This window comes from Rhincodon typus, chromosome 22 (assembly GCF_021869965.1).
Source record: "Rhincodon typus isolate 14 chromosome 22, sRhiTyp1.1, whole genome shotgun sequence".
Lineage (NCBI taxonomy): Eukaryota > Metazoa > Chordata > Chondrichthyes > Orectolobiformes > Rhincodontidae > Rhincodon > Rhincodon typus.
The window spans coordinates 25,014,644-25,027,279 of record NC_063353.1 but is presented as its reverse complement, the minus strand read 5'-3'; the positions used below and the strand labels follow the sequence as shown (position 1 = coordinate 25,027,279).

General features: G+C 42.2%; 1 protein-coding gene across 1 annotated transcript in view; it reads right to left on the bottom strand.

Annotated features, from left to right (window-relative positions):
- Positions 1-11,391, bottom strand: part of LOC109910419 (RNA helicase Mov10l1-like) — a 57,883-nt gene extending 46,492 nt beyond the window's left edge. Inside the window, exons 1-3 of the mRNA XM_048609953.1 lie at positions 11,354-11,391; positions 7,970-8,076; positions 693-880 (exon numbers count right to left, since the gene is read on the bottom strand). Coding sequence (XP_048465910.1) covers positions 693-880; positions 7,970-8,054 — 273 coding nt within the window. The 5' untranslated portion in view covers positions 8,055-8,076; positions 11,354-11,391. The remainder of the gene's footprint in view (positions 1-692; positions 881-7,969; positions 8,077-11,353) is intronic.
- Between the last annotated feature and the right edge of the window lie 1,245 nt (positions 11,392-12,636).

Sequence of the window (12,636 nt, the reverse complement as noted above, 5' to 3'; positions counted from 1 at the left end):
AAGCGATTGATTAAGGAGGTCCACAGACTTATAATTTTTTTTTTTGAGAGGGGCTATAAATAAAAACACTTGTTTTCGTAAAGGATTATGTAGGTGAAGGATGTTAGACATAGTGAATGAGTTTTTGAACAGATTTTTTAAACTTGTGAATTCATCAATGGATACTAAAAACTTATTTCATCTCAGCAAGGGTTCTCAGATCTTATCACTGTGGCTACTGAAGTGAATTGCTATCGAAGTCATAAAGACAAAGGATGGCATGTGGCATGGGCTGGCATGTGTTAGTATAGGGCTTTAGAGGATCATGGGAGCAGGTGGAGACCACAGCTTGGCAATGGATCAGAATGGTAAATGGGGGAGGGGGACATGGTGTGGAGAGATGGATGTGTGTGGCGATTCGGCGTTTTGGCTCTGGTAACTTTTCCTTAAAATCAATCGCCAAGTAGCCCTGGACCACTGAGTCAGGCCATTCCCTCTGCATGTGGCGGCACCTGCTGTTAACTTCAACTCTCTCCTAAGACAAGAAGAAGCCTGACTCCAGGTAACACCTGTCCCACCCATTGACAAAAAATTAAATCAGCCTATCCAGGGCACTTTCTTCCATGTTAGGCTTGTGGAGATGCAGATTTTCCCCGACATTTATCTCAGGGACAAACTTTTTGGCCTAAGTGATTATTTGTACCACCTCCTACCTTGACTGCTTTCCAACCTCCTGAAGTCTCGTTTTTTTGGGCCACTACGTTCACTTTTTGGCCGACTTGCAAAGGCATACCTCCCAGCACATCGCTGGAAGTGAAGTAAATGGAGTCATCAACTAAACCATACTTGCCACAAAATCTGGTCACAGTCGCTCCAAGTACATTTTTATACTCTGTACAATCTTTAAAACAAAAACAAAGTTATTAATATTACTGGCAGAATTCAACCAACTGTATGCTGTAATATTAAAAACAATGGAATCAGAAAACCAGACTTCCTTATAGTTGAAAATAATTGCACTTATTTGAATGGGTTCTCGAAATCCTAAATTTGCTGCAGAATGGTATACAATCACCTGATGCTGAATACATTACGAAACCACATTAGACCAAAAATTTAGGGGTAATTCTTGCTTTGTTTTGGATAGCTGATCTCAACTGGGACAGCTTTTGAAATATTCTACTTAGCCTCAGTGCCCTTTGTTTTTAATTTTTCCTTAGCTAAATTTACACTCCTGATTATTGGTCAATGTTCTTTGCTGGAACATAATGCATGTACACATAAAAACGTACACACTTCAGGTGGGAACATCGTTGAGATGCTTTCACCATTGAATAACTTACACATGGTAGACCTCACAAGGTCAGCAGTTTGGGGTGCCAGCTGCTCACAAACATTGTGTAGTTCACGGCTATGAGAAGGCAGCAGATAACAAACACAAGCACACTAGCTATGATCACTGATAACAAAACAAGAACTCCTTCTCATGGGGCCATCAGTTGTTTTCTTTACTCAAAAGGGTAATGATCCCATAGAAATGTCTACCACAGGCTGTTGGGGCCAAGTATATTCAAAGTAAGAGATAGATGATTTGTTAGATTTTAAAGGCATCAACAGGTATGGGGAGAAAAAGGGAACATTGAGATAAAGAATCAACATGACCATATCGAATGGTAGAACAGGCTCGAATGCCCTTCTCCTGTTCCTAGTTTCTATGCTTTCATGTTTGCATAGAGAGGGAGGAGGGGAAGAGCAGTTGGGAGCTGCTGTACACAGCAATGAAAGGATACCATAGGACTAGATTAGTTCTGAAGAAGGGTCACCAGACCCGAAACGTTAACTCTGTTTTCTCCTCCACAGATGCTGCCAGACCTGCTGAGCTTTTCCAGCAACTTTGTTTTTGATACCATAGGACTGGCAGCTGTCTGTGCAGGACACAGATGGATTGGGGGTTGAGGGGTGGGGTGGGGGAAGTGCAGAGAGAGGCAAAGAAATGGATGCAACCACGTAATAACTGACTTCTGCAACCTAAAATCTTACGTAAATCTGTTAAAGCAGTTGCCATCAATTTTGTTCTTGGCCACTCCAATTCTGTTATGCGCAATGCTTGCATGATTTCAAAGCATTCTTGTGCAAATATTGTATCCAGTCTAAGATTATTATTGTGTTTAATAATGATTATTATGCATTACAGTTATGAGCCACTCAAGCAATGGATAAATGTTACATGACTACAGCTTCAAGAATATCAAAATTGGAAGACTAAGAATCAGTGTATTTTCAGAGAGGAGAGAAAATATAATGCACCTTTAAGTAGAAGCTTCTATACTGGGTTGAGGGGATCACAGTAATCCCGACAAATTCCAACACCATCTAAAACTCTTCTTTATATAGTGTGTAAAATACATTACTGTCATTTGGGAATTTAGATTTTTAAAATAGAGTCAGACTGTTTTTGGTTTCAGTAACTTCCTTTCTTAAAAACAATCATAATTTCATTCAGAAGAGATGTAAATAAATCACTTCCGAGAAAGCATGCAAATTGGTAAGGGCCCAGCTTCATATCTGTGGTAAGCAATGAAGTGTTTATACAGCTGAAAAACATTGAAAAATAAATGATCAAAGGCTACTGGTAAGTTGGCTTGTGTGCAGTTCTGCAGAATCAGGTTCTGGTTTCATTCCGGCAGAAGAAATGGGTTGTCAATTCAGGAGAACAGTTTGACCCTCGCAGGCAGGTTAGTTTGTGAAGCCTTCAAACTGGGAGAGTCTGTATAATGTTTTCAAGCTGTACTCTAAAGAAGATTGCGGAGAAAGATTTGAAACCTGTTTTGCTGTTTATGTTCAGCTCTAAAAGTTTTCCTTTCCTTTTATTCATTCACGGAATGAGGGTGTTGCTGGCTAGGCCAGCATTTATTGCCCATCCCTAATTGCCAAGAAGGCAGTTAAGAGTCAACCGCATTGCTGCACTTCTGAAGTCACATGTAGGCCAGACCAGGTAAGGATGGCAGTTTCCTTCCCTAAAGAACATTAGTGAACCAGATGGGTTTTTCCAACAATCGACAATGGATTCATGGTTATCATTAGATTCTTAATTCCAGATACTTATTGAATTCAAATTCCACCATCTGCTGTGGTGGATTTTGAACCTGGATCCCCTGAATGTTATCTGGGTCTCCGGATTAACAGTCCAGCAATAGTAACACTAGGCCATCGCCTGCCCATTTTCTTTAAACATATAGAATCAATCATAGAATACCCAAAAGCGTGGAAACAGGCCCTTCGGCCCAACAAGTCCACACTAACCCTCACAGCATCCCACCCAGATCCATCCCCCAATAACTCACCTAGCCTACACATCCATGAACATTGTGGGCAATTTAGCATGGCCAATCCACCTACCCTGCACATCTTTGGACTGTGGGAGGAAACCCACGCAGACACAGGGAGAATGTGCAAACTCCACACAGACAGTCGCCCGAGGGTGGAATCGAACCCGAGTCCCTGGTGCTGTGAGGCAGCAGTGCTAACCACTGAGCCACCATGCCGTTTGCTTATTTTCATTTGTATCATAAAGTTGTGTTCTTTCATTAAATAACATGTACAGCTCTTAGTGAATATGTTCAGTGACTAAAACATCACAGTAACCAACAGTAAGTTCAATATTTGCTATGAAACCAGGTTTCACACTGGAATCTGACCTGCCCTGTATTATAATCAGATGGGCTCATAACAATGGTAAAATATTAAAAATATTCCATACTCTAATTTTTAGACGAGAGTGACTGATGTTAGGAATCTAGAAAATGAAACATTAAACATTCAAAATATGATGTGGAGGTGCCAGTGTTGGACTGGGGTGGACAAAGTCAGAAGTCACACGTCACCAGATGATAGTCCAACAGGTTTATTTGAAATCACAGCTTTCAGAGCATAGCCCCTTCGTCAGGTGAAGCTGCCATTTTGAATTGCTGCAGTCCATGTGCTTTAGGTAGACCCACGATGCCATTAGGGAGGGAATTCCAGCATTTTGAACCAGCCACATATTTCCAAGTCAGGATGGTGAATGGCTTGGAGGCGACCTTGCAGCTGGTATATCAGTATATCTGATGCCCTTGTCCTTCTAGATGGAAGTGACCGTGGGTTTCGAAGGTGCTAAGGATCTTAGGTGATTTTCTGCACTGCACCTTTTCGATAGTACACACTGCTGCTACTGAGCATTGGTGAAGGGAATTGTTGTTGTGGATGCGTTGCTAATCAAGTTGGCGGCTTTGACCTGCACGTATCAAGCTTGAATGTTGTTGAAGCTGCTCCACATGCCCGGATGGATGAGTATTCCATCATACTCTTGCCTTGTACATGGTGGCTAGGTTCAGGGGAATCAGGATGTAGTAACTTACTGCAGTGTTCCTAGCATCTGACCTGCTCTTGTAGCTACCGTGTTTATGTGGCAAGTCCAGTTGAGTTTCTGGTCAATGGCAACCCGTGGATTCACCGATGGTAATACTACTGAATGTCAAGAGGCAGCTGTTAGATTGTTTCCTACTGGAGATGGTAATTGCCTGGCATTTGCGGGGCGCAAGTGTTACTTGCCACTTGTCAGCCCAAGTCGGAATGCTGTCTAGATCTTGATGCATTTGGACATGGACTGCTTCAGTGAACAGTGCTGAACATTGTGTAATTATCAGTGAACATCCCCATCTCTGACCTTATGATGGATGGAAGGTCATTGAAGAAGCACCTGAAGATTGTTGGTCCTAGGACACTACCCTGAGGAACTCCTGCTGAGATGTCCTGGAGCTGAGATGACTTCCTCCACCAGCCACAACCACCTTCCTATGCATCAGGTATGACTCCAACCAGGAGAGTTTGTCAACTAATACCCATCGATTCCTGTTCTGCTCAGGCTCCTTGATGCCACACTTGGACGAACGCAGCCTTGATGTCAAGGACTGTCACTTTCACCTCACATCTGAAATTCAGCTCTTTTGGTCATGTTTGAACCAAGGCTGTGATAAGGTCAGGAGCTGAGTGGCCCTGGTGGAACACAAACTGGGCATCACTGAGCAGGTATTGCTTGATGGCAGTGTTGATGACACCTTCCATCTCTTTACTGCTGATCAAAAGTAGACTAATGGGGTGGTAATTGGCCGGTTTGGATCTGTCCTGTTCTGTGTGTACAGGACATACCTGGGTGACACGGTGGCTCAGTGGTTAGCACTGCTGCCTCACAGCATCAGGGGCCTAGGTTCAATTCCACCCTCAGGCGACTATCTGAGTGGAGTTTGCACATTCTCCTCGTGTCTGTGTGGGTTTTCTCCAGGTGCTCCGGTTTCCTCCCACAGTCCAAAGATGTGCAGGCTAGGTGGATTGGCCATGCTAAATTGCCCATAGTGTTTGGGGATGTACAGGTTAGGTGGGTTATAGGGGGATGGGATGCTCTGAGGGTCAGTGTGGACTTGTTGGGCTGAAGGGACTGTTTCCACACTGTAGGGATTCTATCATTCTATGATTTTCCACATAGGTTGGGTAGATGCCAGTGCTGTAACTATTTTTGGAACAGCTTGGCTAGGGGAACAGCTAGTTCTGGAGCACAAGTCTTCAATACTATTGCCGGAGTGTTGTTAAGGCCAATAGCCTTTGCTGTATCCAGTGTTTCCAACCATTTCATGATATCACATGGAATGAATCGAATTGGCTGAAGACTGGTATCTGTAATGCTGCAGACCACTGATGGAGGCTGAGATGGAGCATCTGTTTGGCACTTCTGGCTGAAGAATGCTGCAAACGCTTTAACCTTATCTTTTGCACTGGTGCGCTGGGTTCTTCCATCATTGAGGATGGGAAAATTTTTGGAGCCTCCTTCCGCAACAAGTTGTTCATGAATGGATGTAGCAGGATTGCAGAGCTTAGATCTGATCGCTTAGCTCTATCACTTGCTGCTTACGTTGTCTGTCATGCAAGTAGTCCTGTTTGGTAGCTTCACTAGGTTGACAATTCATTTGTAGGTATGCTTGGTGCTGCTCCTGGCATGCCCTCCTGCACTCTCTATTGAACCAGGGTTGATCCCTTAGCTTGACGGTAATGGTTGAGTGGGGGATATGCCGGGTCATGAGGTTGCAGGTTGTGCTGGAGTTCAATTCTGCTGCTGCCGATGGCCCACAGTACCTCATGGATGCCCAGTCTTGAGTTGCTACATCTGTTTGAAGCCTGTCCCATTCTGCACAACGATAGTGCCACTTCGTCTCCACAAGGGCTGTATGGTGGTCACTCTTGCCGATACTGTCTTGGACAGATGCATCCGCAGGCGGCAGATTGGTAAGGAGGAGGTCAAAGTTGGCTCCGTCACCATCTGCCGCAGACACAGTCTAGCAATTTTAGTCCTTTAGGAGCCAACCAGCTTGATCAGTAGTGCTGCTGCTGAGCCAATCTTGGTGGTGGACATTGAAATACCCCTCCCAGAGTACATTGCGCCTCCTGGCCATCTTCAGTGCTTCCTCCAGTGTTATTCAATATTGAGAAGTACCAATTCATCAGTCAAAGGAGGACAGTACATGGTAACCATGAGGGTTTCTTGTCCATGTTTAACCTCAAGCCACTAGACTTCATGGGTTCCAAGGTCAATGTTGCAAACTCTCAGGGCAACACTCACCACTGTGCTGGCGGGACAGGACATATTCAGGGATGGCGATAGTGGTGTCTCGGGCTTTGGTAAAGTATGGCTCCATGAGTATGTCAGACTGTTGCTTGACTAGTCTGTGAAACAGCTCTCCCAGTTTTGGCACGAGCCCCCAGATGTTAGTATGGGAGATCATGCAGGGTCAACAAGGCTGTTTCTGCTGTTGTCTTTTCAGGTGCCTGGTCAATACCTGGTGGTCCACCTGCCACTTCAATGCACCACCTTGCTCGCTGGCCAACATCTCTGTCTCCGGCTTGCTAGAGCGTTCCAGTGAAGCCCAGCACAAGCTGGAGGAACACCACCTCATTTTCCACTTGGGGACCCTACAGCCCTCTGGACTCAATACTGAGTTCAATAATTTTAGGGCCTAAACTCTCCCATGTCTCAGCCCCCCACCCCACACACCAGGCCTTGTTACCACATAGCCTGCCATTGCACACCCCCTGTTGTTAGTCACTAACAGTGCCCATTAACAACTATCACTCTCCCAGCCTGATCGTTAGCAACTCCTTTGTCTGTCCAATTGTCTTTCTCTGTCTTTGGGCTCTATCCTATCATTTACTCCCTACCCCACCCACCTCCCTATTTTCTGCATATAAACTGACGTTTTCCCAGCCACCATCAGTTCTGAGGAAGGGTCACTGGACCTGAAACGTTAACTCTGTTTTCTCCCCCACAGATGCTGCCAGACCTGCTGAGCTTTTCCAGCAACTTTGTTTTTGCACCTGGTTTCATTTCTTTGTTCAGATGCCATAGCGATTGACATAACTCAGTGGCTTGTTAGGCCATTTCAGAGGGCAGTTGAGAGTCAACCACATTGCTGTGGATCTGGAGTCACATGTAGACTTGACCAGGCTGGGATGGCATAATTCCTTCCCCGAAAGGCATTAGTGAGCCAGATGGGTTTTTTCCAACAATCAACAATGATTTCATGGTCTTCAGTAGGTAATTTTTTTTATTGAATTCAAATTCAGGGTTCGAACCCAGGTCCCCCAGAACATTAGCTGAATTTCTGGATTAATAGCCTGGCAATAATACCACGAAGCTATTGCTTCCTCTGACTTACTGTACGCGGCTTATGGTGCAAAAAGCTGGCAAGAAATCTACAAGCAGTAGCAGCAGCAAACTATGTAAAGCATAGCAAGTTTTTCACATACTATTGACAATGGCATGCAATGAATGTTTGTTGAATAAGAAAGGGGTGCTTCAAGTGATCTGTAGAGTCTAAATGTTTCATTTCAATGACAGCCATACATGTGGTTATATGCATGTTATTGTTGTTATACCAAACAAAGACATTTTCTACTTTAATACCTGCGGTGTCGTAACAATCCTGTTCCAAGTCATTGTCAGCTTTTCTCCAGAAGAAGGCAGTAGCTTTCAAGAACAGGGAAAGCATTGCTGGTATTTTTTCAACGTATCTAAATTGAAGACAAAATCTTAATATTGATGACATGCAGTTTGACACATTGGGCAATACAATGAAAGAACTGCTTAACCGTCATTGAAAATCTACAAATTTCAGCTTGGACAAGTAATTTTTAATTTCTTTACAGCAGAATGCTTCAGAATAACACAGTGGCTGCCAAGCTCAGTTGAAGTTAGCAAGATCACTCAAATTAGTCACAGCACCATTGCTACTACCTTCTGCTGGCTGGGAGCCAGCTCCCATATGGGTGTAGTCATTGTTTATTGATTATAGTGAAGTTTGATTTTGTGGTTTAGTTTTACCTCCGTGTTTAGCACCAACTCAATCATAATATCTAACTAAAAAAGTAAACAAACAAAATCATATGGTGAACAAAAACCGAAGGAACTGTGGATGCTGTAAATTAGGAACAAAAACAAAGTTGCTGGAAAAGCTCAGCAGGTCTGGCAGCATCTGTGAAGGAAAAAACAGAGTTAACGTTTCAGGTCCAGTGACCCTTCCTCAGAACGGTTTTTTCCTTCACAAATGCTGCCAGACCTGCTAAGCTTTTCCAGCAACTTTGTTTTTGTTGTGAAAATCATATGGTGGCTGTATTAGAATATATTTACATTTTATAAAGAATATTAATAGGTTTATGCATCATATGCACACAGATATTGATCTCTACTTCATCCATAGTATCATGGTATGGTAACAGCAGAAAACATGGCAGTCAATGATAAAAACTCCAATGCTTAAGGATAAAAGGCAATTAATTCATATAGTTGATTGGTAAAACACAACTGTGTTGCTAAAACAAAAAAAAACGTTATCGAAGCTTTTGGTCTTGTGTTCAGTCAAATCACAGGAAACATCAAAGTAAAGAGAAAACAACACAGACGGTACGAGAGCAGAGTGCTGATTGGTTGGCAAGTAGACTGTGATTAGTAGAGGTGTTGCCACGGCAGATGCCCAGTTAAAGATGATGGACAGTTAAGTTCCAAGCTTTGCTTAAATTTTAAAGCCGGCAGATCTATTCTGATTTCCCACACCACTGACCAATGAACCAGAGAATGGCTCCCATCTATTTTGTTGAGTTGAAACACCTGGTGTGTGTAATCTTTCTGTCTGCAAAGTGCAGGAGCCCATGTATCATGTTATCCCTCACTAGGGTAGCACGTGGGACATCAAGCCCCACTACTCCAGGAGTTGGCAGAAAAGTTAAATGATTCTAAGAAGTGCACAGGATTCCCTAATTTACCTGTATCTATAGACAGAGGTTGACAGAAAGCACAGATCAGGTTTCTGACCTATCAAGAATGATCCTTGATTACAAATTAACAGATTTTAGCTACTATGAACTGTCATCATATAATTCGACTAGTTACAGCCCACGCACAGACAAAAACATGTGTGTGATAGGCAAAGAGAAGAATGGTTCTTATCATGATCCTTTTGGCTTGTCAGGACATGCTGCTCTTTGATCTTCCTTCTCCAGGTACTTTCACTTGTCGCAGGAGCCATAGGACAGCTGGTTCACAATTACAGAGCCTCTGACTTATTAGTTATCAGGTCATAGCTCACAGCAATTGCTGAGGGACAGGTTTTCAGGCTTGAGGTGTTTTTTTGTTTTTAACCACAGAGAAAAATGTGGACAGTTCTTTCCCTTTCAGCTGCTCCTCCAAAAGTTCCAAGCCACAAATCATTCAGCTGTCTGAGATCCAATCACACAGTTGTTGGCAGGCAAAGTCTTTTGCCATCAATAACTGGTCACTATTTCACAAACCAATCAGCTTCTTGTTGCCAGCCAAAGGTCCATTGGTACATACCACCTGGCTCCAGCTCATCTATAACTAGATTTTCTCCACTGCTTGAACAAAGAGCTGTGTGAACAGCACTTAATGAGTGCCAGATAACTTGTTTTCTAAAAAAAAGTACAGCAATCCTTTGGTAATATTTGGCTTTTAAAGCAGTCCCTTCCAATTTCCACAATCAAAAATAAAAGGACACATTCTTTACAATTAATATATACAGCTTTGCAGCTTTCAGTACACACAAGCATTCCATCCTGCGAGCCCAACTGACAACTGTAAACTAATTATCAGCCTAATATTTTTGCATAGTCAGGATTATAGAGCAAATGTTATCCAATTGCAAATTACATCTGATGCTGGACACTGTTGAGTGTTCAGCAAGCACAGGCTGGTTGGCTATGGCCTGCACCTTGTTGTGAACTGAAGGGATCTGCATTTTGATACCATCCACCAGCTGTTGAGATACTACATACCTAAGCATCTACCAGAACTGAAATTCATACACATTATTGGTTTGCATGACAGGGAGAACATCTTTTAGACTCATTGACAGCGTCCCTTTAATAGTGAACTACCCTGGAGTTGAATATTCATTTCTACTTGGACTTCCTTTTAGTTAATCCACAGTGAAACTTACCTAACCTGTTGGGTAAACTGCTTCCTATGGCCATTTTTAAAATCAGTGTTTTTGTCTTTTTATTTAAAAAAGGAACAGAGAACCAAAATTAAAAGAACTAATGCTAAAACTGAGCTCACTAAACAGAACCTCTAGAAATAAAGACTTAATAATGCAAAGCAAACTAAACTAAACATTAAGCAATTTGGGCCTCTTTTCTTTCCCCATCCCTAATATTTGCATAAATCAAAGAAAATCTCAAGTTTATTAACAAGTATCAAGTAAGAAAGCAATATTAATTATTCTGGTGAAATGAAGCTCTAAAAAGAGAGCCAATAAATTCATAAAAGAAAATTGCAGATATCACACAATTAATACCCGATGCGTACTATAGGAAGTTAACAAAGAAATAGAATTTGGATTCATTTTAGAAAATCTGTAAATAAAAGAAAGGTAATATTAGCAAAAGTGTTGTTAGATGACTAAAACAAACGCCAAGTGGTGCACTCACAAGGAAGTAACCTGCCTTACTTATCTGGTCTAGGTTGGACTCTATATAACTCTAATACCACTGTGGTGTAAGTGAGCAAAATACTCAGTGCAGTAACAAGACCTAGCAGCACCTTTCTAAGATATTTGGCAGTGGCCAATAAAATAACGGACTTAAGCAGCAACGCCCAGATCCCAAGGAAAACAGAAAGAGAGAGACAGAAAAGGAGTGAGGGAACCACTACAGTTGGATGAATGAACAGACCACACCATGACTCTCACTCCATCACCTTCATTCCTGGCACAGCGAGTCACACACTTATTACCGAGTGAGATTTAAAAAAAAAAATAAAAATAGGTGCTCAATTCACCTTAAGCTGTCAACCAAGGTCTGCTCCTGCCCTGTAAAGGCAGGTGGACAGGAACATGCAACAAATTCCCTCACCTGAGCTCCTGGCGATTCTGCGCAGGCGCCTGCCCCCGCTAACATCACAATGGGGAGGAGGAATTCCGGGTTCCACAGCAGCCTCGTGCTGCCTGCAATCTCAGGGCTACTCAATATCACTGGGAGTCACTTTCTCTCTGCAATCCGGTCATCCACTCGTTTCTACACACACAAAAAAATTCCTCCTTCAGTTGTCCCCTGCTGTGGCAGTGTTAACTAAATCTGCTTATCGTGGATAGCGTGTTTTCATTTCATATGTCAGCTTTGCCGCAGTATTTTGCTTTTAATTTGCAGAAGGAAGTATGGACCTTCTGAAAATCTTTTAAAAATAATCATAGTTTCCTCCAACCCCCACAGGTGAAATAAATAAGAACAAAAACATGCCAGAAATACTCAGCGGGTCTGGCAGCATCTAGGGAGTGTGAAATAGTTAAGGTTTCAGGTCAGTGTTGGACCTGGAATGCTGCTGTTCATACAAGGGGTCATGTCCTCTTCAGAATTTGCCAGTTACAGCATTTTTAATATAGTTGTACTGTTGTAAGACTGAAACCATTTTGAAACATTTTTAGTATCAAAATCTCCTGTTTGTACTTGAGAACAACTGAATTAACATGGAACACACGTGGTGTTAGGAAAGCCAAATCATTCTGCATTGATTTCTGAGTTCTCTTATTCTATTATCAATAGCTGTTTATCCTCTTTTTTTCTGGAGATTCCAAGGTAATTTATGTATTTTGGGTAGGACAATGACAGCATGATTGCTTTTGAATAATCTAGTTCAAACAGTTTTTTTTTGTTCACTCTAAACCCTAAATCACCAGCCATCAAGTAAATGTGAAGTGAATGAGCAGTCATGACAATAATACAAACAATAAAGCTACTATGATCAGAGACAAAACCAACTGCAATAATACTGAGGAAATTAGCAATTTTTTTTCTTCAACAGAGTGCAAAGTATCTACTAAAACTTGCATACATAAATTCAATGACATAATTAAGGTGATGGTAGAATAACGTGTACAACATCAATAGCATTGTTTTTTTTTAGTTTCACCATCAATTCATCAAGGGGTGAATTAATTCATTTAGCCTGCAGAGTGATATGTTGTCATTGATCCTTTGATTTAATAGCCTCTTTCTTTATCCAGCCCCCAATCCCCTTTTCTGAAAACCAATTGAAATAATCAGAGACAACAAGGTGCAGGGCTG